Source organism: Sorex araneus, chromosome 5 (genome assembly GCF_027595985.1).
Source record: "Sorex araneus isolate mSorAra2 chromosome 5, mSorAra2.pri, whole genome shotgun sequence".
NCBI classification, from domain to species: Eukaryota; Metazoa; Chordata; class Mammalia; order Eulipotyphla; family Soricidae; genus Sorex; species Sorex araneus.
In genome coordinates, this window is record NC_073306.1 from 214763365 (window position 1) to 214783566 (window position 20202).

The following is a 20202-nucleotide window of genomic DNA, read 5'->3' on the forward strand; positions in this document are numbered from 1 at the left end:
GTAGCCAGACACTCTCCAGAGGCAGCTTCTGCTGATTCTCACCTCATTGCTGCTTCCACTGTAGGCACACTGGTCCGCCTGCTTTCTCATACTTCTCCAGGCCGCCCCAGGCCCTTTGCTCTAGCCATTCCCTCTGCCTGCACCCTCTTCACGTAGACACTGGCAGTTTTCTCCTTCAGCCCTTTATTATAGCCTGGTAGCTAAAGGGTCCCGGGGTATGCTCTTGGGAAGTAGTAGTCATCAAAGCTTAAGCAGAGATTCAGTACCCCAGACTCGGGCCAGAGCCATGGAGACCACATCTCTCCGACGTGTCAATCCTGAGCTCTTTGGAGAGGAGAAACTGAGGCCACCTAGATGTAGGAATCCCCAGAACACCTCTTCCTCCCCCTCCCCTCCCCCTCTTCTCCCCCCTCCCCATAGAGAAAGAGAAACTGCAGAAGAATACATGAGATTATGAGAAGACCATCAACAGTGACAACTTTCATGTATGCGAAACTCCAGAAAAATCCGCTGGGGGGACTGTTTAAAGGTCTCTCCTGAGAGTGCTTCCGGGCTCACTCTCCACACCGTGTTCTCCCTTGGACACTCGTCTTGCTTGTTTCCACCTGGAGAAGCCCGTGTTCTCTTAAACACGGGCTTCTCTCATTCCCTCCCATCCTTCTAAATAAGTCTCAGTCAAGACTTCCTTGCTTCATTTCACTTCCTCATAAGACTCTTTTCTGAGACCCTCCGTGCCTGTGCGGAGACCAGGGCCTGGCGTTCCTCCCTGGAGTTGGTAGACTCCATTTTTATTTTTGAGTATGAGAGTCTTCATGTGGCTTTGCACACATGTGTGTGCATGTGTGTGCGTGTGCATGTGTGTGTGCGTGTGTGTGTGTGTGTGTGTGTGTGTGTGTGTGTACCCCTGGGACCAAGCCCAAGACGTCACCTGTAACAGATGTGCTCTGCCATTAAGCACAAAGTTAAAAACCTGTGTCTCCAGCCCTGTGTGCCTTTGTTTTTGTATTCAATTTTGTGACTTCTTTTAGTTTTTCTTCTTAAAAATTGCTTTTAACTTCTACCCACCCAGTAACTTTAGTTTTTAATCAGAGCAGCAGCCTTCGAGAATTCCAGCATAATCATTTGTCATTCGTCTGATCTGGTAATGCTGGCTAACCACTCTGGTGCACTCTCCAGCTATCTGTAGAGTTGATTTTCTGTCTCTTAGCAGGTATTGTGAGACATGCATAGCAAAGGTGAACAAGAGGCAAGCATTGGACCAGGTTCTGCCTGTTGAAATGCCTTTCACTTTTCTGACTGTAAGCTTATAGTTCCCTCTTCCTTAGAGTCGTTCCTATATTTCTCCCAGCGTTTCTTTTCATATTGTCCACCAAGACAAACAGGGTAAAGCTGCTCATGAGGTAGTTCTCTCTCACGCCAAATCTGTGCTTTAAATCCTTTCCCCTCCCTTCCTTTTCAGTCAGCAGGTATTTACCGCAGGCTCGTGGTGCAGGTACTTAATTCAGCTCTGCAGTTGTGCAAGCCTGTTGGTCCAGTTCACAGGTGGAAACCCAGTCTGCCTGGAACTGGACCATGTTCGGAGTTAATCCTCCTTTAATGTATTTGTTAAATTAGTCTCAGCTAACACAGAGATGAGAATACTGTTTAATGGGAAAGATTTTGCTGTTGAATCAACACTTAACTTCAAGGGTACTGAAGGGAAAAGATGCCTTTTCAGCACGGCAAAGCGCCTGTTGCCCCAGTGTCTGTTCTGAGCCTTCTTAAGAAAAGAAATCTGGGGAACAGAAGTCATTTTCAGTTCACTCTTTTTCTTTGAAAAAAAAAAACAAAACTTTGCATTTATGTTTTTATTTAATTATTATAGTTTAGGGCACATTTTACAGCAGTGCTCACCTTTGTAGCTTTGAGGTACACACCTGACCACCACGCATCTAAGACCCTCGCTCATTGTCTTGATGTGGCTTCTGTCCCACCTCTCAGGACCCCACCTTGCTCCCTAGCCCAGACCCTGCCTGGTTCTTTCTGGTTAGTAGTCTGAGCCTCAGGCTGTGGAGCGGAGTTTTTAAGGTGCAGAGGAGTTTTGTTCTGGTTTTTGTTGATGTAATCATATAATTTTTACCTTTTATATGGTTTATTATGTTACTTGCATATGTTGAACCATCTTTGGGCTGAAGCGATAGCACAGCAGGTAGGGTGTTTGCCTTGCACATGGCCAACCTGGGTTTAATTCTTCTGTCCCTCTCGGAGAGTCGGCAAGCTACCGAGAGTATCCCACCTGCACGGCAGAGCCTGGCAAGCTACCCACGGTGTATTAGATATGCCAAAAACAGTAACAAGTCTCACAGTGGAGATGTTACTGGTGCCCGCTCGAGCAAGTTGATGAGCAACAGGATGACAGTGACAGTGACAGTGAACCATCTTTGCCTTGCTGTATTAAATCACACTTTCGGTCATGACATAAAATTCTTCTAATGTTTATTGTTTCAGCTTGTTAAGATTTTGTTGAGGATTTTGAATCTTTAATCAGGGATACTGCTCTATCATTTTGCGAATTGTTTTTAGCCTCTTTAACATTCAGACAAGTGATAGCATCAAACCCAATAGTTCTACCCTATTCTCTATTTTATGTTAACAGTAAATTTAGGCTGAACAGCTTATAGCCAGCTATCCATTAGGTGGAAAAGCTCAGAGCATTTCTTAAACTTTGTCTAGCCTTACATATTGTAAGATGATTCAGGGTAAACTATTTGTTAAATAGCACTGCACTGTCTACTGCCATTTCGTTGCTCATCGATTTGCTCGAGCGGGCACCAGTAACATCTCCATTGTGAGACTTGTTACTGTTTTAGGCATATCAAATAAGCCATGGGTAGCTTGCCAGGCTCTGCCGTGCAGGCGGGACATTCTCAGTAGCTTGCCGGGCTCTCCGAGAGGGACGGAAGAATCGAACCCAGGTCGGCCACATGCAAGGCAAACGCCCTACCTGCTGTGCTATCGCTCCAGCCCTATGTGTCAAATATGACTAGAAAATGAAATGAGAGAACTTGTTGAGTAGGAGTGTTACTTACAAGCCATTTGAAAATTGAGGGGAAGGAGTGGAGGGATATACAGGGGTACCTGCCTTCCATATGTCCAGCTCACTCCAGAGCACTGCATATGAACCAGAGCACCTCTGGGAGTCCTCACTGAGCACAGAGCTAGGAGTCAGTCCTGAACACATCTGGGGCATGGCACAAAGTTCCCCTCACTTTTGGGTTACAGAACAGGTGATCTCTAGCTTTTTGGTTTTCTGGTAGAAATTAGGTAGCAAAAGAATTCCTCTGCTCGTAATCACAAAATTATAGTACCCTCAAGCTTAAAAAGGATGTTCAAGTAGAGAGAGTAAGAGGTGCAGGGGCTGTCGGGGGGGTACTGGGGATGTTGGTGGTAGGAAATGTGCACTGTTGGAGGGATGGGCGTCTGATCATTGTATGACGAAACTCAACCATGAAAGCTTTGTAACTGTACCTCATGGTGATTCAATTAAAAAAAAGATGTTCATAAGCTACTCGACTCAATTGTTAGGGGAGTTTATATGAAATGGTGTGGCATATATCAGTAAGAATCAAGTTACAAAAGTGGAGCTAGCATAGACTCTTGTTTCCCACAGAGAATACGTTCATTTCTAAACTCCTTTCTGCCTTCCTGCCTTCTGCAGAATTCCGCACGTTCTGAGTTAGTCTCAAGATATTTGCAAAGAGATTCCTCAGCGAAGAAGTTTACTGAATAGCAAGGTTCATGCTATTGTCAGAGGCTAGGAAATACTTTGACTTTTTGTGGTGCTCTCTTTATTGTGCCTTTTCCTTGGATACTGCCCGGTGGTCACTCTGTGGTGGCAAGAGACGGACTGTCAGTTGACTGGAGCAATTTAGTCGAATCAGGAGATCTGGTTTCTGACGTTCATTCATTTCGTGATTTTATGACCATTGTTTGATCTTTTCAGTATTCCTCACCTCAGCTTCTTGCTAAAGTGTGTTTGTAATGACTGCTCTGCTGTCTCTCAGGAATGTTGCTGCACAAATAATATGTGTTAAAATGCTTTGGGGGTAAAGATACTCTGAGTAAAAATTGGTGTGATAGAGCTACTGAAAAGTGTTGCAAAAGCTAGAACAGTCAAATCTTCAGAGGGTTCATGGCTCACTAAGGCTTCAGAGAAGATTCTGGCGAGCAAACCCCACCCACCTGACCAGCTCAGGACTACGCAGCTTAAGGGAAGTGAAGCTCCTTCCAAATATATGTTACCTTGATGTAAATGTGGCTTACCAAGGGCTATGTTTGAATTAAATACCACCTTGTCAGTAACTTTAAGCAATCTTTAATATACCACTTCCATCATCTTTTTGAAGGATGAGAATTTGGTATGTTTAATAAAGTTCAGAAGTAAGTTTATGAATGTAGGGTAATGAGAAATCAACTAGAATATTTACCCAGGGAACAATAGGTATTCCTTTGGCTTTTGGAGGCTTTGAGTGGCGGGAACTTGCCGAGCTGTGTAAGGAATATACCAGGCTGTGTACAGGGCGTTTCCCTGGCTCTGCTCAGGGACTGTTCATGCAGGCCACGAGGCTCCCTACACTGCCAGGGCTTGAGTCTGGCCGGCTGCATGCGACAGGCCGCCTCACCGGCTGTCCTGTCTCCAGCCCCAGCCCCAGGCTGGAGACTGATACTTCAGCTTGCGTCAAGCTCTCATCTTTCCCTCAGACTTACTGTCCCCTTCTTTCCCTCTCACTGTTGACGGTTACGTTCTTGCTCTTAAACGCGACAGGGTGGTTGACTCGGTCACTCGGTCATCATAGGCCCAGGCCTCGTAACTCTCGTGACAGTAGAGGGAAGTGGAGACATGGTTTTCTTGACCTCCTCGTGGGTGGGTGCCGTTCCTGGCAGAGGGCCCGGGCAGTGCCTGGCTCATGCAGGCATAACTCGACCACCTCAGTCACGTCCCTGACACCATCTTATCCCCCCACCCTCTCCAAGATCTCCTCGGGGCTCCCCTGTAAACACACCACACTCCTGGCTTCAGCCCCAAGAGGGAGAAGGAGCGATACTTGATTATTAGACAGTTCCTGAAAGAGGTCGCAGCTAGACCATTTGGACATTTTTATTCCTAATACAACTGACCTTCTTTTTTTATTTTTGGCAGGGGACCATTCCTAGTGGCACTGGGGAAGTCGTGGCACCCGGAAGAGTTTAACTGTGCTCACTGCAAAAACACCATGGCCTCCATTGGGTTTGTGGAGGAGAAGGGGGCTCTGTACTGCGAGCTGTGCTACGAGAAGTTCTTCGCTCCCGAGTGTGCTCGATGCCAGAGGAAGATCCTTGGAGTAAGTGCGGGCAGCCTTTCGTTTTCCTTTTGGGTTTTAGAGCAGGAGGATTTTTCTATTCTTAATTATGAGATCATCAACTTAGCTGCTTTACTTCTTGCTTGATCTTCCCTCTACTTTCATTACTACTTGTCCTCATGAACAAAACTGAATGGACCTGTAGGATGTGGGCGAAATGAGCTGAGAGGCTGACGGCTTTGTCTCAGTCTTGCCTCTCTGTGAGAGGCCGGGCACGGAGACCCCGAGTGTGGCCCTGCCACCTCCGCGGGACCCTGCTTGCTCGCAGATGAAGAGGGCGAGGAGGCCACACCCAGCAGCGCCTCGGAACCGGCCCCTGCCCTGCTGGGAGGAAGCCCCCACCCCGAGAAGAGCAGCACAGCCCCTCGTCAGAGTTCACGTACAGGGCACGAGTCTCACAAAACATAAAATAAGGGACTTAAGCTTGTATATTTATCCTGAATGTATACCGTTTAATATACCATTTAATAGTGGGACTTGTTCTAGGAAAATGCAGACATGAGTTTTTAAATTCAGCCTTTTCAAGGTTATTCTTTTTAAAAGAGTAATCTGGGAAATAGTACCTAATAATGATAAATGATTAAATTTCCTACTCTGCACATCCATTTTACAATCATGAAGTGAAGTACGGTTAGTTATTTACTATAGAAGCTGGAATTTTATTTTAGAGGTAGCCAGGGCTCTTGATGTCATACAACACTGATAAAACTTACTGGAAATGGTCTCAAATTTGAGTATTCTAAGTATGAAAATGTGGTAATATCTAATCCTTATCAGTTGAATGAAAATGAATTATAGAAAGTCTAAATTTATGCCTCTAAGTTGGTCTGAAAATTTAATAACACTTAATTTTATGAAACATACCATATAAAATATTTCTATATTAATTTTTGTGATATGTTAAGGGAAAATATAGTATCTAAATGATTCATATTGGTACTTTCCCCCCAAAATGACAAACAATGGATATAAAACAAACTGATTTTAGTATATGGATATAGGATGAATTCTAGATTAATAAAGGTAAATCAGAGTCATAGAACTAAATAAGATTCTCAGAGATGGAAATCAAATTCTTTGTTATTAAGATGGGGCAGGCCCTACTGAAGAAGCAGATTTTCTGAATTGTGTTTTAGCTTCTTGATTACATGCTTAGAAACGTAACCAAGTATAGAAAGGAAAGTGTACGTCGGAATTCTTAAGAAGTGATTTGGTGGACTGTTTGATTTGTTCTGCTTTTTCATGGTGAACCCTTTACATCCAAACAACTCTCATTTCCTTCCGATTAAATTAGTCAGGAACCATGACATTTTCCTTAGCTAATAATTTATTCTACATACGATTTGCTTTGGATACTGTCTTATTACAAAAAATTATTTTACTCTAAACAATTTAAAAACAAAAATGCAAAGAGCAAAAGCTTAAATTTAAATCCTGTAAATTTATCAATCCCAGATAATTATTTTCAGACTCAGCATGTGTTTTCTTCCCGTTTCCTTCTTTGCAAGCAAAATTGTAACCATATTCATATGGCATCCTCTTCCTTCAGACAAATATTATGAATAAGTTCCCATCTTAACTATTCCTCAAAAGTGGTATCTAATGGCTCTTTCTTTCTCTCAATCCAGATAAAAGATTCCTTGTAAAATCAGCTCCCATAACTTTTACTAATTGAAATCTGGCCGAGGCCTTTGATATTTGGCATATTTAACCAGAGAACTGATACTAACCAGGATCAATGGTTTATTCAGATTCTAGGCAGTAATTTGAGGGAGTGTGAGTACAGTCTACTGATTTTTAAAAGCTGAAGCGTGTGTTAAGCTTGACTTTACTATACTGATTACAATATTATTTCTCTAATATAGCTAGGTGTAGGTTTGAGGGTTTTTTTTTGTGATTTCCTTTATTTTATGGTATTTTCAAGATAATACCATGAAAAACCGTAAGTTAATGTTTCCTGACACTCTTTGAGAGAAAGCAGATGCGTTGTAGCAAGCACTTGTGAAGTGTGTGTTTAATTGATCACTTGTATACTATTAAAGTAACACAACAGTCTTTTTTAAGTGCTTTGGCGTGTATCTGTGAGACGCACATGTCAGTTTGGATGGTTGGTGAGTCTGTCCGTGAGTGTCTCTCGCCAGCTCTTCTGTCACTGAGGTGGCAGCTCACAGCAAAGGTGACGTGTGTCTACTTTGAAGTCAGTTTACCTTAGTTTACCTTACTGTGCTGGTGCAGCTGTTAGAATGGACTTGTCTTTTGTCACCCTTCTTACATCTATTACCTTTCTATACCAGGAAGTCATCAATGCCTTGAAACAAACTTGGCACGTTTCCTGTTTTGTGTGTGTGTCGTGTGGAAAACCCATTCGTAATAATGTGTTCCACCTGGAGGACGGGGAGCCCTACTGTGAGACCGGTAAGCCTCCAGAGCTCTGCGTTCAGCTGAAATATAAAGCAGTGATCCCTCTGGCTCTACAGCTGAAGGATATCGAGGCAAAATAGTTCTGACTGTGGAGTGGCCGGCAGCAACTTCAAGCTTCTCGCAGAGTTTCAGCAGAAGCTGACATTTTAGTGTCACTGTCAAGGCAGATGTTCTCAGTGTGTCAAAGAGAAGTGACACCCATGAGTTAGTAGGGAGTCTTTTGTCTGAGTCCCAAGTACGCCATGGATAAATTCTACCAAGCCATGTAGCTTAGAGCCGCCTCTAAATACCTGTAGTGACCAGTTTAGACCCACGCAGTGCGGGCCGGGGGAGGGTGCTCGGGGCCCCGTGAAGTTCCCCGGACCCAACACGTCCAGCCGCACGCACGACGTGTGCTTGCCCTTGGGCCATCTCTCTGGCCGCTTGATTTGCTCCCTGAGGCAAGTGATTTAACAATACATTTGAAATCATTATGATTTTTACTAAGTCAGGGTGAGCCTAGAGGCTTGGATTGATCCCTTGGTCAATTTGTTTTTAATAAACTGATCTCTAAGGACACATGTGCTGCGTTGTCCTGTTACCTGAATGTCACACTTCCCAAGGACTGTCCGTGAATATTTGTGACACTTACTACTATTACACTTACTTGGATGTTTAAAAAACTAAACTGTTTTTTGAGTATGTTTCTAATCATTATTGCATATTTGCTATATATGGAGATTTATCACTCTTCTAACTTATAAAATGTGATACTAGTAGGAAATAACATTTTATAGTAGTTAAGTTAAAAATGCAGTCACCTTCTAATTTAAACTCGGTCAGCACCGATCAGTACTCACTCTCTGTTTATACAATTCTTATTTTTTTAATTTCTTTTTGCTTCTTAGGACCAATATCTATCTAAGTCACACAAATTGGAAACCTTGGGAATTCCTGGAAACTCCCTTGGGCTCTTTTGAGAGACTGGCCCAAGTTCCTTCCCTGACTCAGACAGACTATTTCACATTTTTAATCCCATTAAATTTGCTAAAGAAAGAGCTATTTATTTTCAAAGTTTTGCAAAACATTTTGACCAGCAAGTAATCCCTACTGAGCCAAAACATACCTAAAGTGTCTCCTAGCACAGACTTGGTGTAGCCTAAGAGCTCTGGTTGGGGCCATACCGGCGGTGCTCAGGGCTCACTCCGGGCAGGCCCTGGGGACGTGTGGGGTGCCGGGGTCACACCGTGTCAGCCACATGCAAGGCCAGTGCCTCTCCATGGCGCTGTCTCTCCAGCCCCAAAGAACTCATTTTCAAAACCAAAAATTACTTTTATAGAGGGCAAAATATTACCAAGTATATTTAAATATCTCTCTTAATCAGGTCTACTTTATTTTCGTTTTTAATTTTACTTGAAGCACCGTAGTTCACAATAAAATCGACGGTGGCTTTTCTAGTGCCACAGCCTCCACCGCAGTGGCTGTCGTCTCGGCCCTGCCGTCAGCCAGTCCTGGTCTGTGGCCTCTGCCCGCGGCTCTGCTCCGTCCCGGGTTCCTTTCTGCCCCGTCCCCGGGCCCCTTCCCCGGGCTGCAGAGCCAGACTCTCCTCTCACCTGCCCTCCGTGCAGGGGGTGGGCCCCGCCGTGCTGGACTCTGCACTTGGGCCCGGGCAGGCGCAGGGCGATACCGTGGCAGGGCCGGGCCGGGCCAGCGCCTGCACCTCTTCACTCTCTCGCCAAGCCTTGGTCTCACTGTGTTTTATAGCTGATAGCCCAGGTTTTCGCTTGTCTGTTTTTCTCTTGCCACCTTTTCTGGGGCACGCGGGTCATCCCCGGGCTGTGGCTGTGGTGCGCAAGTGCTGCACGAGCACAGGCGTGCAATGGGCTTTGCCAGACCGCTCCTGGTGCCGTGAAGGGAGACCGCTGGGCCACCTGGAGCCGGTTCTTGGCTGCGGTAGCAGTGTCCCTGCTGTTTTCTAACGAGGCGGGTCCAGCCACTGGTCCCTCTGGCCTCAGGTGAGGTTCCTCTCTCACACACCCCCCAGCACTGGCCATTTCCCTCTGTGCCGTGTGCCAGTCTTACCCGTGTGAGTGATGCCTCCTTATGTCTGACTGGCGCTTCCCCGGTGGTCCGTGATGCTGCAGAGCATCTCCACGTGCCCAGCCGCCATTTCTCTGTCTTCCGTAAGGAATCGTCTGTTCTTTGCCCTCGTCTTCTGGTGGAATTCGCCGGGTATTTCTTCTGAGCCCTGCCAGTGCTTCATGCATGTTGGAGATCCACCTCGGTGAGCCGAGAGCGGGGGACCCCTCAGGCCTTCTCTGATTCAGCCAGCCAGCCCCCCGGCCCCCACTCAGAAGCCGAGACTCGTCTTGGATTCGGTTTTGCCCCTGTCCTTCCATTTCCCATCTGTTTAGTAAATTTTGAGTTTTTTGACTCCCATTTTCTATTGAATGGCTTTGTTTCTGCCCTTCTCAATTAGCACTACTAAATTCACCTCTCACCCTTTCCCTTGATCTTGTAATCACCAGCTAAATTGTACATTTTCTTTTCCCAGTTCCAAAACTAAAGGTTGTTTTTTTAGATGAGAATTGTGAAAAGCGTTGCAGTAGAGTGAAGCCTACCAGCTACCTCCTGTTCCCAGCTCCTCATTCCCGAGTCCCCTCCTGCCTCCTCCCCAGGGTCCCTCGGCACGTCTGCCGAGTCTCTTCTCTCTCGTCCCTGCCTTCGCTCTGTGTGCGGTGCTCCTCACAGTCTGAAGTTACATGTCTTTCAAAAACAAGCTCGACACCCGGTCACTAAGAGGACGTGAGTCACGCCTGTTTGCTTCCTCGCGGCGTGGCCGCCCGTCTGGACGGCGCCTGGCTCTCAGTGGGACGCGCGGCTGTGTGCTGAGCATGTGGGCCAAGGCGCTGCGGGCTGCCGCGGAGGCTGACCGGTCACGTGAGAGCCGTGTTCTCTCGTGACACCTCTCTAGTGACACCTCCCAGTGGGAGCCTGTGTTCTGGGTCTCCAGCCCAACACTGCCACCGAGAGTGTCCTCATTGCTGCGACTGCCAGTCAGGGCCTGCCTTCTGCGACTGTCACTCGTGCCCGGGCCTTCCCTGAGTGACGTCTCCCTCTCTCTCCGTGCCTCCCTGCCCCGACAGATTACTACTCCCTCTTTGGCACCATGTGCCGTGGCTGCGAGTTCCCCATCGAGGCTGGCGACATGTTCCTGGAGGCTCTGGGCTTCACCTGGCACGACACCTGCTTCGTCTGCTCCGTGAGTAGCGGTGCCCGGCACGCGCCCCGAGCAGCTCCCCGAGAAACCACTCGGGGATGTCGCTGTGTCTTAAATGCCTGGGCGCTTTCAGAAATTGTCTGGCATGCAATAAAATTGCTCTTTAGACAAAAGTTCTTTTTAAAAAATACGTTTTTGTTAATAAGCAAGAGCTATGTATTTTTTTACAAGTAAGGATCTGTTCTTATTTTGAGCTCCGTTTTATTCGCAGTAGTTTTAGAAGCAGTAGATACTTCTTAAAGTAGAAGTGAATGCGAAAATCTGTTGAATTAACGCTGGAAATAAGTGAAATGTTAATCCATTTCCTTAGCAACAGTTCACAGGTATTCTTTTATATTTGAAAACTGTAATAAGCAAGTGAATAATTTTATACCTGTTTTATTTGCTCTGTGAGATTTCAGTGTTTGGGCTTTTATCTTTAAATCAGTGAGAATAGATTGAGAAAGTAAATCTACAGCAAGAGCAGTCCAGCCTGTGTTGGGTGTGGCCCTGGCCCTGCCCACTACCGGGGCCCAAGGCGACATGTCTCTGACTGCCCGGGACCCCCTTGGCTGCCGTGTGGTACTGGCGAGGCCTGTTTGTGCCATGCTCATGCGCACTCCGCCTTGCGTGCTCGCTGGCACCTTGTCTAGCCTTTTTCCCTAGCCAGATACTTGTGTGTTGAATTGGGACTCATCCACTGACAGGCCTCAGGACTGTCGTGTACAGGGAAATAGTAGCGTGGGGTGATGGAAGGATTCTCCTGAGCATCACCCTTACACCTTTTCTTTTCTTTTTTTTCCCCCCCTTTTTGGTCACACCTGGCGATGCACAGGGGTTACTCCTGGCTCTGCACTCAGGAATCACTCCTGGCAGTGCTTGGGGGACCATATGGGATGCTGGGAATCGAACCTGGGTCGCCCTACCCGCTGTGCTATGGCTCCAGCCCCAGCACCTTTTCTTATTTACCTCATCCAGCTCTTAGAATTCATGAGATCTGTAAAGAGCAATGACTTTAGGACTGTTGTGAGCTCTGTAATGAACAAAGACTGTGGGAAAGAGAAGACCTAACAGTGGTGCTCACCGACCATAGGGTTTCCTGTCTGCCAGACGCTGACCAGGGTTTTCTCTGTACAAGCAAAGAAATCAGCTAAAACCAAAACTGAGTGTGTGTCTGAGTATTTGCGTCTCTGTGTGACTGGGGAGTTGGGAACTTGAGACTCAGTTCCTGAGTTGTTTTCTTCTAGGATACTTTGATTCTGCGAGTAGGAGTTGGGTTCAGCATGTTGATCGGGATTATGGGTCTGACGTTATATTCAGTGAGACCTTTTTAATGTGTTCATTAGGGTCAAGTACTTTACTCCCAATATGGAAAAGTAATGATGACTATTTAAGAATACAGTTCAAGAAAAAATGATTTTCTGTTGCTAATAAAGATGACATGAACTATTGTTGTAATTCTAAAATGTCAGGGTATTCTAGACAGACAACTAAAGGGCTTTGACATACTGTCTATTGATTAAGAAAACAATTTTTTTCTCCTTACATAAGGTAATATATTCTCTTCAATAATGCTTCTTTTGCAGGTATGTTCTGAAAGTTTGGAAGGCCAGACCTTTTTCTCCAAGAAGGACAAGCCGCTTTGCAAGAAACATGCCCATTCTGTGAATTTTTAATAGTCAACAGTTTGGGAGGAGAGAAGGAATTTGAAGAGTAAAAGAGAATCAAAAATACCAATTACTTTTTTGAGTTAATATTTATATAAAGTTTTGAAAAATAATAGTGGGTCTGAAGGGATGAATTCCAGCTTTTAAAAGCAAGTCTATGAGGAAATATTTGGCCTCATGAAGTAAAGAGACCATTTGACATTTATTATTACTTCTCCCCTGTTTTTCTGCCTCTAAAATAACTTTTATAAAAATCAATTTCCTGGTTGACTCTTAAATTCACGTTAGAATAAATTATGGAAGAATTAAGTTTTAAATGAAAAAATCCAGCCTTTATGCTGAAATAATTATATTTTCCTTTTATATAGTTGTAAGTAAATCTACAAAAGGCAATAAAAATGCCTTACTTTTGTCAATAAATGAAACATTATATTTTTTAAATTATGCTTTTCTGTAAAGCAGTAAATGGGATTTTAAATGGAACATCAATAGTTGGTATCAGTTTTTGTAAAACTCTACATTTATTTTTGTATCACAGTTTATCATTCCAATAGGAAAGGCCAGTGAAGTTTGTGATCAAAATGTGTCAGGCCAATAAGATATTTTTCTCATATTCTCCCTCCCAAAAGCCACCATATAGCTTAAAAATTTTTTTTGCCTTGTATCAAAATATGAGCATTTTTGTTTACTTTATCACCTGTATTGGCCAAAAAAAATTTTTTTTATTCCATAGTAAAAATCTAGTTGAATAACTTTGGACTCTGATGGTTTTATCTCTCTTTAAAGTGAATAAATAGAAGATAATGTGGTTAGGAACTAAAGAAAATGAGCATTATATCCAAGGTATATAATGAGTATTATATCCAAACCCACCACATTTTAGATAGTGACTAAGTTAGACTGGTTTCAGAATTGATCTACTGAGTGACATTTCGAGACTTTTCTTTGCAGATCAATTTATCCCCCTTATACATGAAAAAAAAAAAAAGATTGGCTTGAGGATACGATAAGATCTAGTTTCACTTCTTTTTGGTAGTTCTTTTCAGTAGCAAGGGAACTAATTTCACGTGTGGCCATGCAATTTGGCGTACTGTCATCCACAGAAGTTTGACAGGTGAGAGAACTTAGTGAGTGACCCAGACCGGCCCACTATTCGTCTTCTTCACATGAGGAAAAATTCTGGGACGCCATGTGAAGACACAGGGGAAAACATGTAAAAATCGTAGCTTCTACTAATGTTTTCCCATTGAGGGAACAGATCATGGCACTTGGTTGTTTTTCCTTTGATTGCCAGAATGGGTAAAAGCCCGGGATGCTACTGAGTCATGATTTAAATTGGTTTGGGGCGAGGTGCTCTCCGCGTCAGTGGCGTGTCCTCTCCGGACAGAGAGGACGTCACGCTGTGTCTGGGTGTGGGAGAGATCTTCTCCTGCTGTCTCTTCCCTTTGGCCTTTAAAGATGATATGCTAAAGTTGTGTTTGATTAGCCAATGACATTGGGTATTTTCTTCAAAGATTTTTTTTATTTGACCCAAATTTTTTATAAAAACGGTTTTACATTAAGGGTACTATTCTTTTCACTTATTTCTCAAGGAGCACTGTGTCTCGTTTCTCCGGAGTGACCTTCAAGAGTTAATGTTACTTCCTCATTGATCCCTTTGTCCTGGCGCTTTACCTTTCTCTTCTGTGCAGAAGCTTTATACCTGTTCATAAAACAGTTAATCCCACCAAATTAATACTGATTATAATCCAGAAGAATCTGTGCTTTCTAGTGGGGAATGCCATATTATACACCAGCATTAACTTTAATAACTGACATAGCACTTTATTCTTCTGGTAATCTCCCTGAATATTTATTTTTCTGATTATAAATATTCCATGTCAGTAGCATTTTTTTATTATTATTATTACCTCTTTCTTATAGAGCATTTCCTTGTAGTCTTGCTAGATGTATATTTTGGAATGTTCACTTAGTAAACTGCAAATTAAAATCTTAGAATGTAACTCCAAAAACCTGGATATCTCAATTCTAAAGTGATAGGCTCATAATTACATTTCTCTAGACATAACAGGATTAAAAGCCGTCCCTCAAAATGATCTCCTCTCCTTTCAGTAGTATAGTATATATGTATATATATGCATGTATATATACGTACATATATATGCACATATATATTTTGATTCTTGTTACATTTGGAATCTAAAGCGAAAACCTTATTATTTGCTAATCATGCTAAGACAAGTAGACAATAGTAGCATGTTACCTATGACAATAATGTACTCACGGCACCATTTTCAAAGGGTATTATTAGAGCCATTTTTTTAAAAAAAAAAAACAGTTTTCCCAGTTCAAGTGTGAATTTAGTCTTTTATTAATTTTTCTGTGATATTTTGTGTCTAATCATCTCTGTGGGAGGCGGGGCTGTTCAGCCCGGGGGAGCAGCAGGCACACAGCACCCCGGGGTGGGCTCAGACTGCCCCGCCCCCGCCCCATTGCTGAGGTATTGGGCTTGCATCCCTATTGTGTCATTTGCCATATGTACTAATCTCTATCTTCTGTTTCTTTACATTTTTACATTTGTATATGTCTGTGCTATTTTGCTTTGGATAAATTTTCTAATTAAAAACACATGAGAAATATAATCAATAAAGTGATACTTAAATGTGCACATATTTAATAAATAAATGGCTATAGTAATGTAAACATGCTGTCCTAGTTTTTCTTTCTGTTTTAGATGGCAGTAGTTTTCATATTGGAGTTATCGTGAAGAAAAAAAATTGTTCACAGGACAGGATGAGAAACAGTGATTCTCAGCAGAATTCTACTTTTTATGATATTTGTCTGTCAAAATGCCTGCCCAGGGACCAAACATTTGCCGATACTGTCACATTTGTTCTACTTTAATCCATCGTTAGATTGTGTACTAGTAGGTACATAATAACTTTGTGAATTAGTGGGTAATAAGCTCCATTGTCTTCCAAAGTGCTGCTGAAATTACTCTTTGGAATTTACTGTCCTGTCAAGCATTATATCCTGTCGTTTATCCTCCACACGCAACGGGAGTGTCCGTCTGAATCTCCACGTTCTTGGTCGACTAGGGCACAGTGCGTGACTGCTTCATGCCTGGTTTTCCCCAATCTCGTTAACTTCCACAACGGGTAGGCACACCTACTTCTTGTTTGTTTATTGGTTTGAGCAAGATTTTTTTTTCCAGCTGCATTAAGAGGAGCGTTTCTGTTCCAGGCTGTAGAGGGAAATAAAAGACAGATTCAAGTCTATTTGCTCCCAGTATATTAAACCCCAGAAGCCAGACTTACAAGGGCATCAAGTCTGCATCTGGCGTTTTAATAGCTGCTGTTGGCTCTATCAGTCACGTCACTGCACATTAAAATGCTCCCGCAAAATAAGAGATCTGTCATTCCTTCGTTAAGAAACAGTAATCCACTAAAGATTTACAGGCCCGAGACTCCGCGGTATGTGTTCACAGTAAATCCCCGCTCAGCGCCCAGACGAGAACAAGGCTCCCTGTCGCCCCGCGTTCTCCGCTCATACGTCCCCAGCAGAAGATCATCAAAGGTTTCTTGCAGAACTGTGTACAAATCCTTTCTGCTAGCAGAAGCTTAATTTAGTTTGTGGTTTCCCTTTTCGAGTTCCTCAGACAAGATCTTGATTATATCAGAAACACATAGGCACTGATGTATTATTAGCAAGCCTGGTGTTAATTAGGGAGAATTACCAGAAATAGTTTCTTCGTGGGAATTTATTGCAGAATCACACTTGACTGGTGGCGGAGTAGGGGTTGCTGAGAGAGAGCAGCTCCCACTCGTAACCGCTAATTAATAGGGTGCCAAAATTCCACAGAGAAGGTTTCATCCCCAGTGTGGGGCCTCGCGGGCAAAATGGGTCCTTTGCGGTGCTTCAGGCTCGAAAGAGGAACGCGGCTCGGACCCGGGGCTGCCCAGCAGGCCTGCCAGACTGATACCGTTCTGTGTCCTTCTTATGAATGGGGGCATTTAGCGCAGGACACACCCGGCCTCAAATTGTGTGAAAGAATGTTTCTCTCCGAAAGGCAGCCTTAGACTGAAACACAGGCAGGCTGGGGCAAGACTGGGGACAGTGCTGAGCGCCCCACCGGGCTCTGAGGGGCGCAGCGTGTCCTACGGGGTCCGAGCACCGGACCTAATCAGGTGCCTGCAGGGCACGCGCCCTACCCATTGCACCCTCTCTCCGGTTTACGTGGTGTGTTTCACTCAGCTGTTACTCAGAGAGCACTTGGAGCTGCGGGTGGCGTTCTGGGATCTGCGGGTCAGGCGCCAAGGAGCGTGTCAGCTCGTGCTTGGGAAGAGCCAGAGAGACCGGCAGGAGGTGGGGAGGCCCCGTCGGAGTCTCCCGCACCCACACGTGGGCCCCGAGCACTGCTGGGTGTGGCCAGGAGCCCTCCCCCTTCTCTCGGGGCTGGGGGGAGCATGCGGGTGGCCCCACTGTGCGCAGCTGCTCTGGCCAGCACCTGAGCAGGTGCCCCGCCCTGAGTGGACCAAGGGCAGCCTTCGGGGGCGCCCGTTAGGCCAGTCTGCCGAGGAGACGGCCCCCCAGTGCGGCTCTCTCTGACTTTGTGCGACAAAGCTCGGAGCCATCGCTTAGTGCAGAGAATCAGACATTTCGTGTCAAAAAACCACTGACCGCTGATCAGAGGGAGAACCACGATTAGGATTCACAGAGGGCTGTAATTGCTAGGTTTCTCCCAGCAAACAGAGTTCCCAGGGAAACCAGCATCTCCGGATTGACCAGCATGGCCTCCACTATAACTCTGTCTCCAGCGTCAGGGGTTTGAATAATTAAATTCCGAAGTAGCTTTTCGCCCTTAGGCTCTGAATGATCACATTGGCACTGTCGTTCAAATGGACTGCAGCGGTTTTTCTTCTTTTCTCCTGCTCCCGCTGGTAAGGCACAGCGGGCACTCTCCTCAGCATCTACCCGAAAACCCCATTGTTGAAGAGTATTTCAGAAGACCCTCATCTCTCCAGAGGTTTCTCTGTTCCTGCCCCTCGCCCTCCCCGCCCCAGGATAGCACTGCCATGCCAAGATGCTTCCTGGCAAGTAGAAGTAAAAACAGCGCCAGGGATTTATCAGACCAGTACTAGCATTTGTTGTTTTTAATGCAGAGTCAGGCCCAGGTGACCAGGTATCCAGAACATCTGGTCATTCTCCTGTCCCTGAGCTTGTGATTCTGGCCTCGTCAGTGTCCTTACTTGAGCGGAGTAGAGAAAAACCCATGTAGCTCCAAAGTATGAATTTAGACTAGAAGTTAAATCAACTCTGGCTCCACCAGCCAGCACTTACAGTTTACCTTAGCACTGTAGCAGTGTCTTCCCGTGGCTCATCGATTCGCTCGAGCGGGCACCAGTAACATCTCCATTGTGAGACTTGTTGTTACTGTCTTTGGCATATTGAATGCGCCACGGGGAGCTTGCCAAGCTCTGCCGTGCGGGCTCGATACTCTCAGTAGCTTGCTGGGTTCTCTGAGAGGGTGGAAGAAACGAACCCAGGTCGGCCGCATGCAAGGCAAACGCCCTACCTGCTGTGCTATCTCTCCAGCCCATTTTATTTTATTTCATTAAATTGTCATGCTGTTACTTAGTAATTTTTTGGTATCCCTGTAAATACTTTAAATAGGAGCTTATTTAATAAGTAATTTGAGATACAATAAAATGAACCCACTGTTTTTCTCCCAGGAGAGAAGTCAGTGGTGTGAGTTGGTAATAGTTCCTTTCTCCTTTTTCTGTTTTGTAGGCCCAGTGGTACTCAGGGATAACTTCTGGCTTTGTGCTCAGAGGTCACTCGTGGTGGGCTTGGGGACCTTAGGGGATGCCGGGGCTTAAGCCCAGGTGAGGGGCGTGCAAGGCAGGTGCCGTAACCTCTGTACTCTCTCTCTGCTCTTGTAGGAAGAACAGAGACAGCACAGCGGTTACGGCTCCTAGAACAAGCTGCCCGGGAGGTTTTCAGGCCACTTCTGACCATTTAAGCACACCCCAGTGCTGCAGGACTGAGTTACAGCCAGAGTTCCAGGGCGGGCGGGGGGTATGCGTGGGTCAGGCCGAGTCCAGTCAAGACTCAGAAACCACGGGAGTTCGCAGAAGCTCACTGTAGAGAGTGAGTATGAGAATGCAGAGAGCCACGCGGGCTGAAACAGGCCGGGGAAGAGCAGCCTGCTCCTTGCTCCTTGCTCGGGGCCCGAAGGCTGGGGAATGTTTGCGGCTGCTGGCGGACTAGGGCTTCTCTGCTCGCTGGAGGTGCACGAGACCCGGGAAGCAGCCCCGGGGCCGGGACCTGCACTCGGGCACAGGCTGGGCGCAGACGCGGCCGTGGCTTACGTGGAGACCGACTCTGAGGCCAAGGCTGGAGCTCCCCCACCTGCCTCCAGCCACGCAGACACGCTGTCCGCACTGACGAGACTCCCTCCCGCTGGGGTACGGACCCTCGCTCACAGCCCAGCCGCTCGGCAGCCGGTGGCGCCCACGTGGGCCTGGGAGACGCCAGCGGGCCGGGCACTGGGTTCTCGCGGAGTCGCTGCTTGCCTGACCCAGAACACCAGTGCGTGGTCTTCGTAAAGCGGAACGTCCAGTCCAGAATCTCAGTCCTCCCCGCAGCGCACAGTTGTTGCTCTTGGTGTGTTTGCTGCACACAGGAATATGAGAGTTAACTTGTTTGACGTAACTCAACACGGGATGTCAAGAAGACAGCGGGGTTAGCGTCAAAAATTGGATGACGCAGAACAAGCATCGTGTAGCGTGGATCGTGTTACGCCCTGAGTGTCCCGTGTCATGACAGTTCTGAGTGTTAGAGGTTCTTGGTGTATGTTACAGCACAGCAGGGCTGTATGCGTTTGTCTTAGTGAGTCTGTTTCACTACACTGTAGAGGCTTTCCTACAGTCAGGATGAACAAACATCATCTTTGGGGTGTTTGTTTTTGTGCTTCTGTTTTGGGGTCCCACTGAGCCGTGCCCAGGGGTCACTCCTGGCTACGTCCAGACACCATATGTGGTGCTGGGGAAGGAACCCAGCTCAGCCACGTGGTAGGAAAAGCACCCGACCACTGTCCTATCTCTCCGCCCCAAATTAAACATTTTTGTTTGTTTGTTTCGTTGACACTTTTCCTTCCTTCCTTCCTTCCTTCCTTCCTTCCTTCCTTTCTTTCTTTCTTTCTTTCTTTCTTTCTTTCTTTCTTTCTTTCTTTCTTTCTTTCTTTCTTTCTTTCTTTCCTTTCTTCCTTTCTTCCTTCCTTTCTTTCTTTCTCTCTTTCTTTCTCTCTTTCTCTCTTTCTCTCTTTCTTTCCTCTCTTTCTTTCTTTCTTTCTTTCTTTCTTTCTTTCTTTCTTTCTTTCTTTCTTTCTTTCTTTCTTCCTTTCTTCCTTTCTTCCTTCTTTCTTTCTTTCTTTCTTTCTTTCTTTCTTTCTTTCTTTCTTTCTTTCTTTCTTTCTTTCTTTCTTTCTTTCTTCCTT

At 45.5% G+C, this 20202-nt stretch overlaps 1 protein-coding gene across 7 annotated transcripts in view; it reads left to right on the forward strand.

Annotated features, from left to right (window-relative positions):
• PDLIM5 (PDZ and LIM domain 5) overlaps positions 1-14549 on the forward strand; it is a 170188-nt gene extending 155639 nt beyond the window's left edge. For all 7 annotated transcript variants that reach the window (XM_055140585.1, XM_055140586.1, XM_055140587.1 and 4 more), the window contains 4 exons: positions 5180-5360; positions 7673-7793; positions 10925-11040; positions 12624-14549. In XM_055140585.1, the coding sequence (XP_054996560.1) occupies positions 5180-5360; positions 7673-7793; positions 10925-11040; positions 12624-12713 (508 nt within the window). In that variant the 3' untranslated portion in view covers positions 12714-14549. The remainder of the gene's footprint in view (positions 1-5179; positions 5361-7672; positions 7794-10924; positions 11041-12623) is intronic.
• Positions 14550-20202: the final 5653 nt, after the last annotated feature.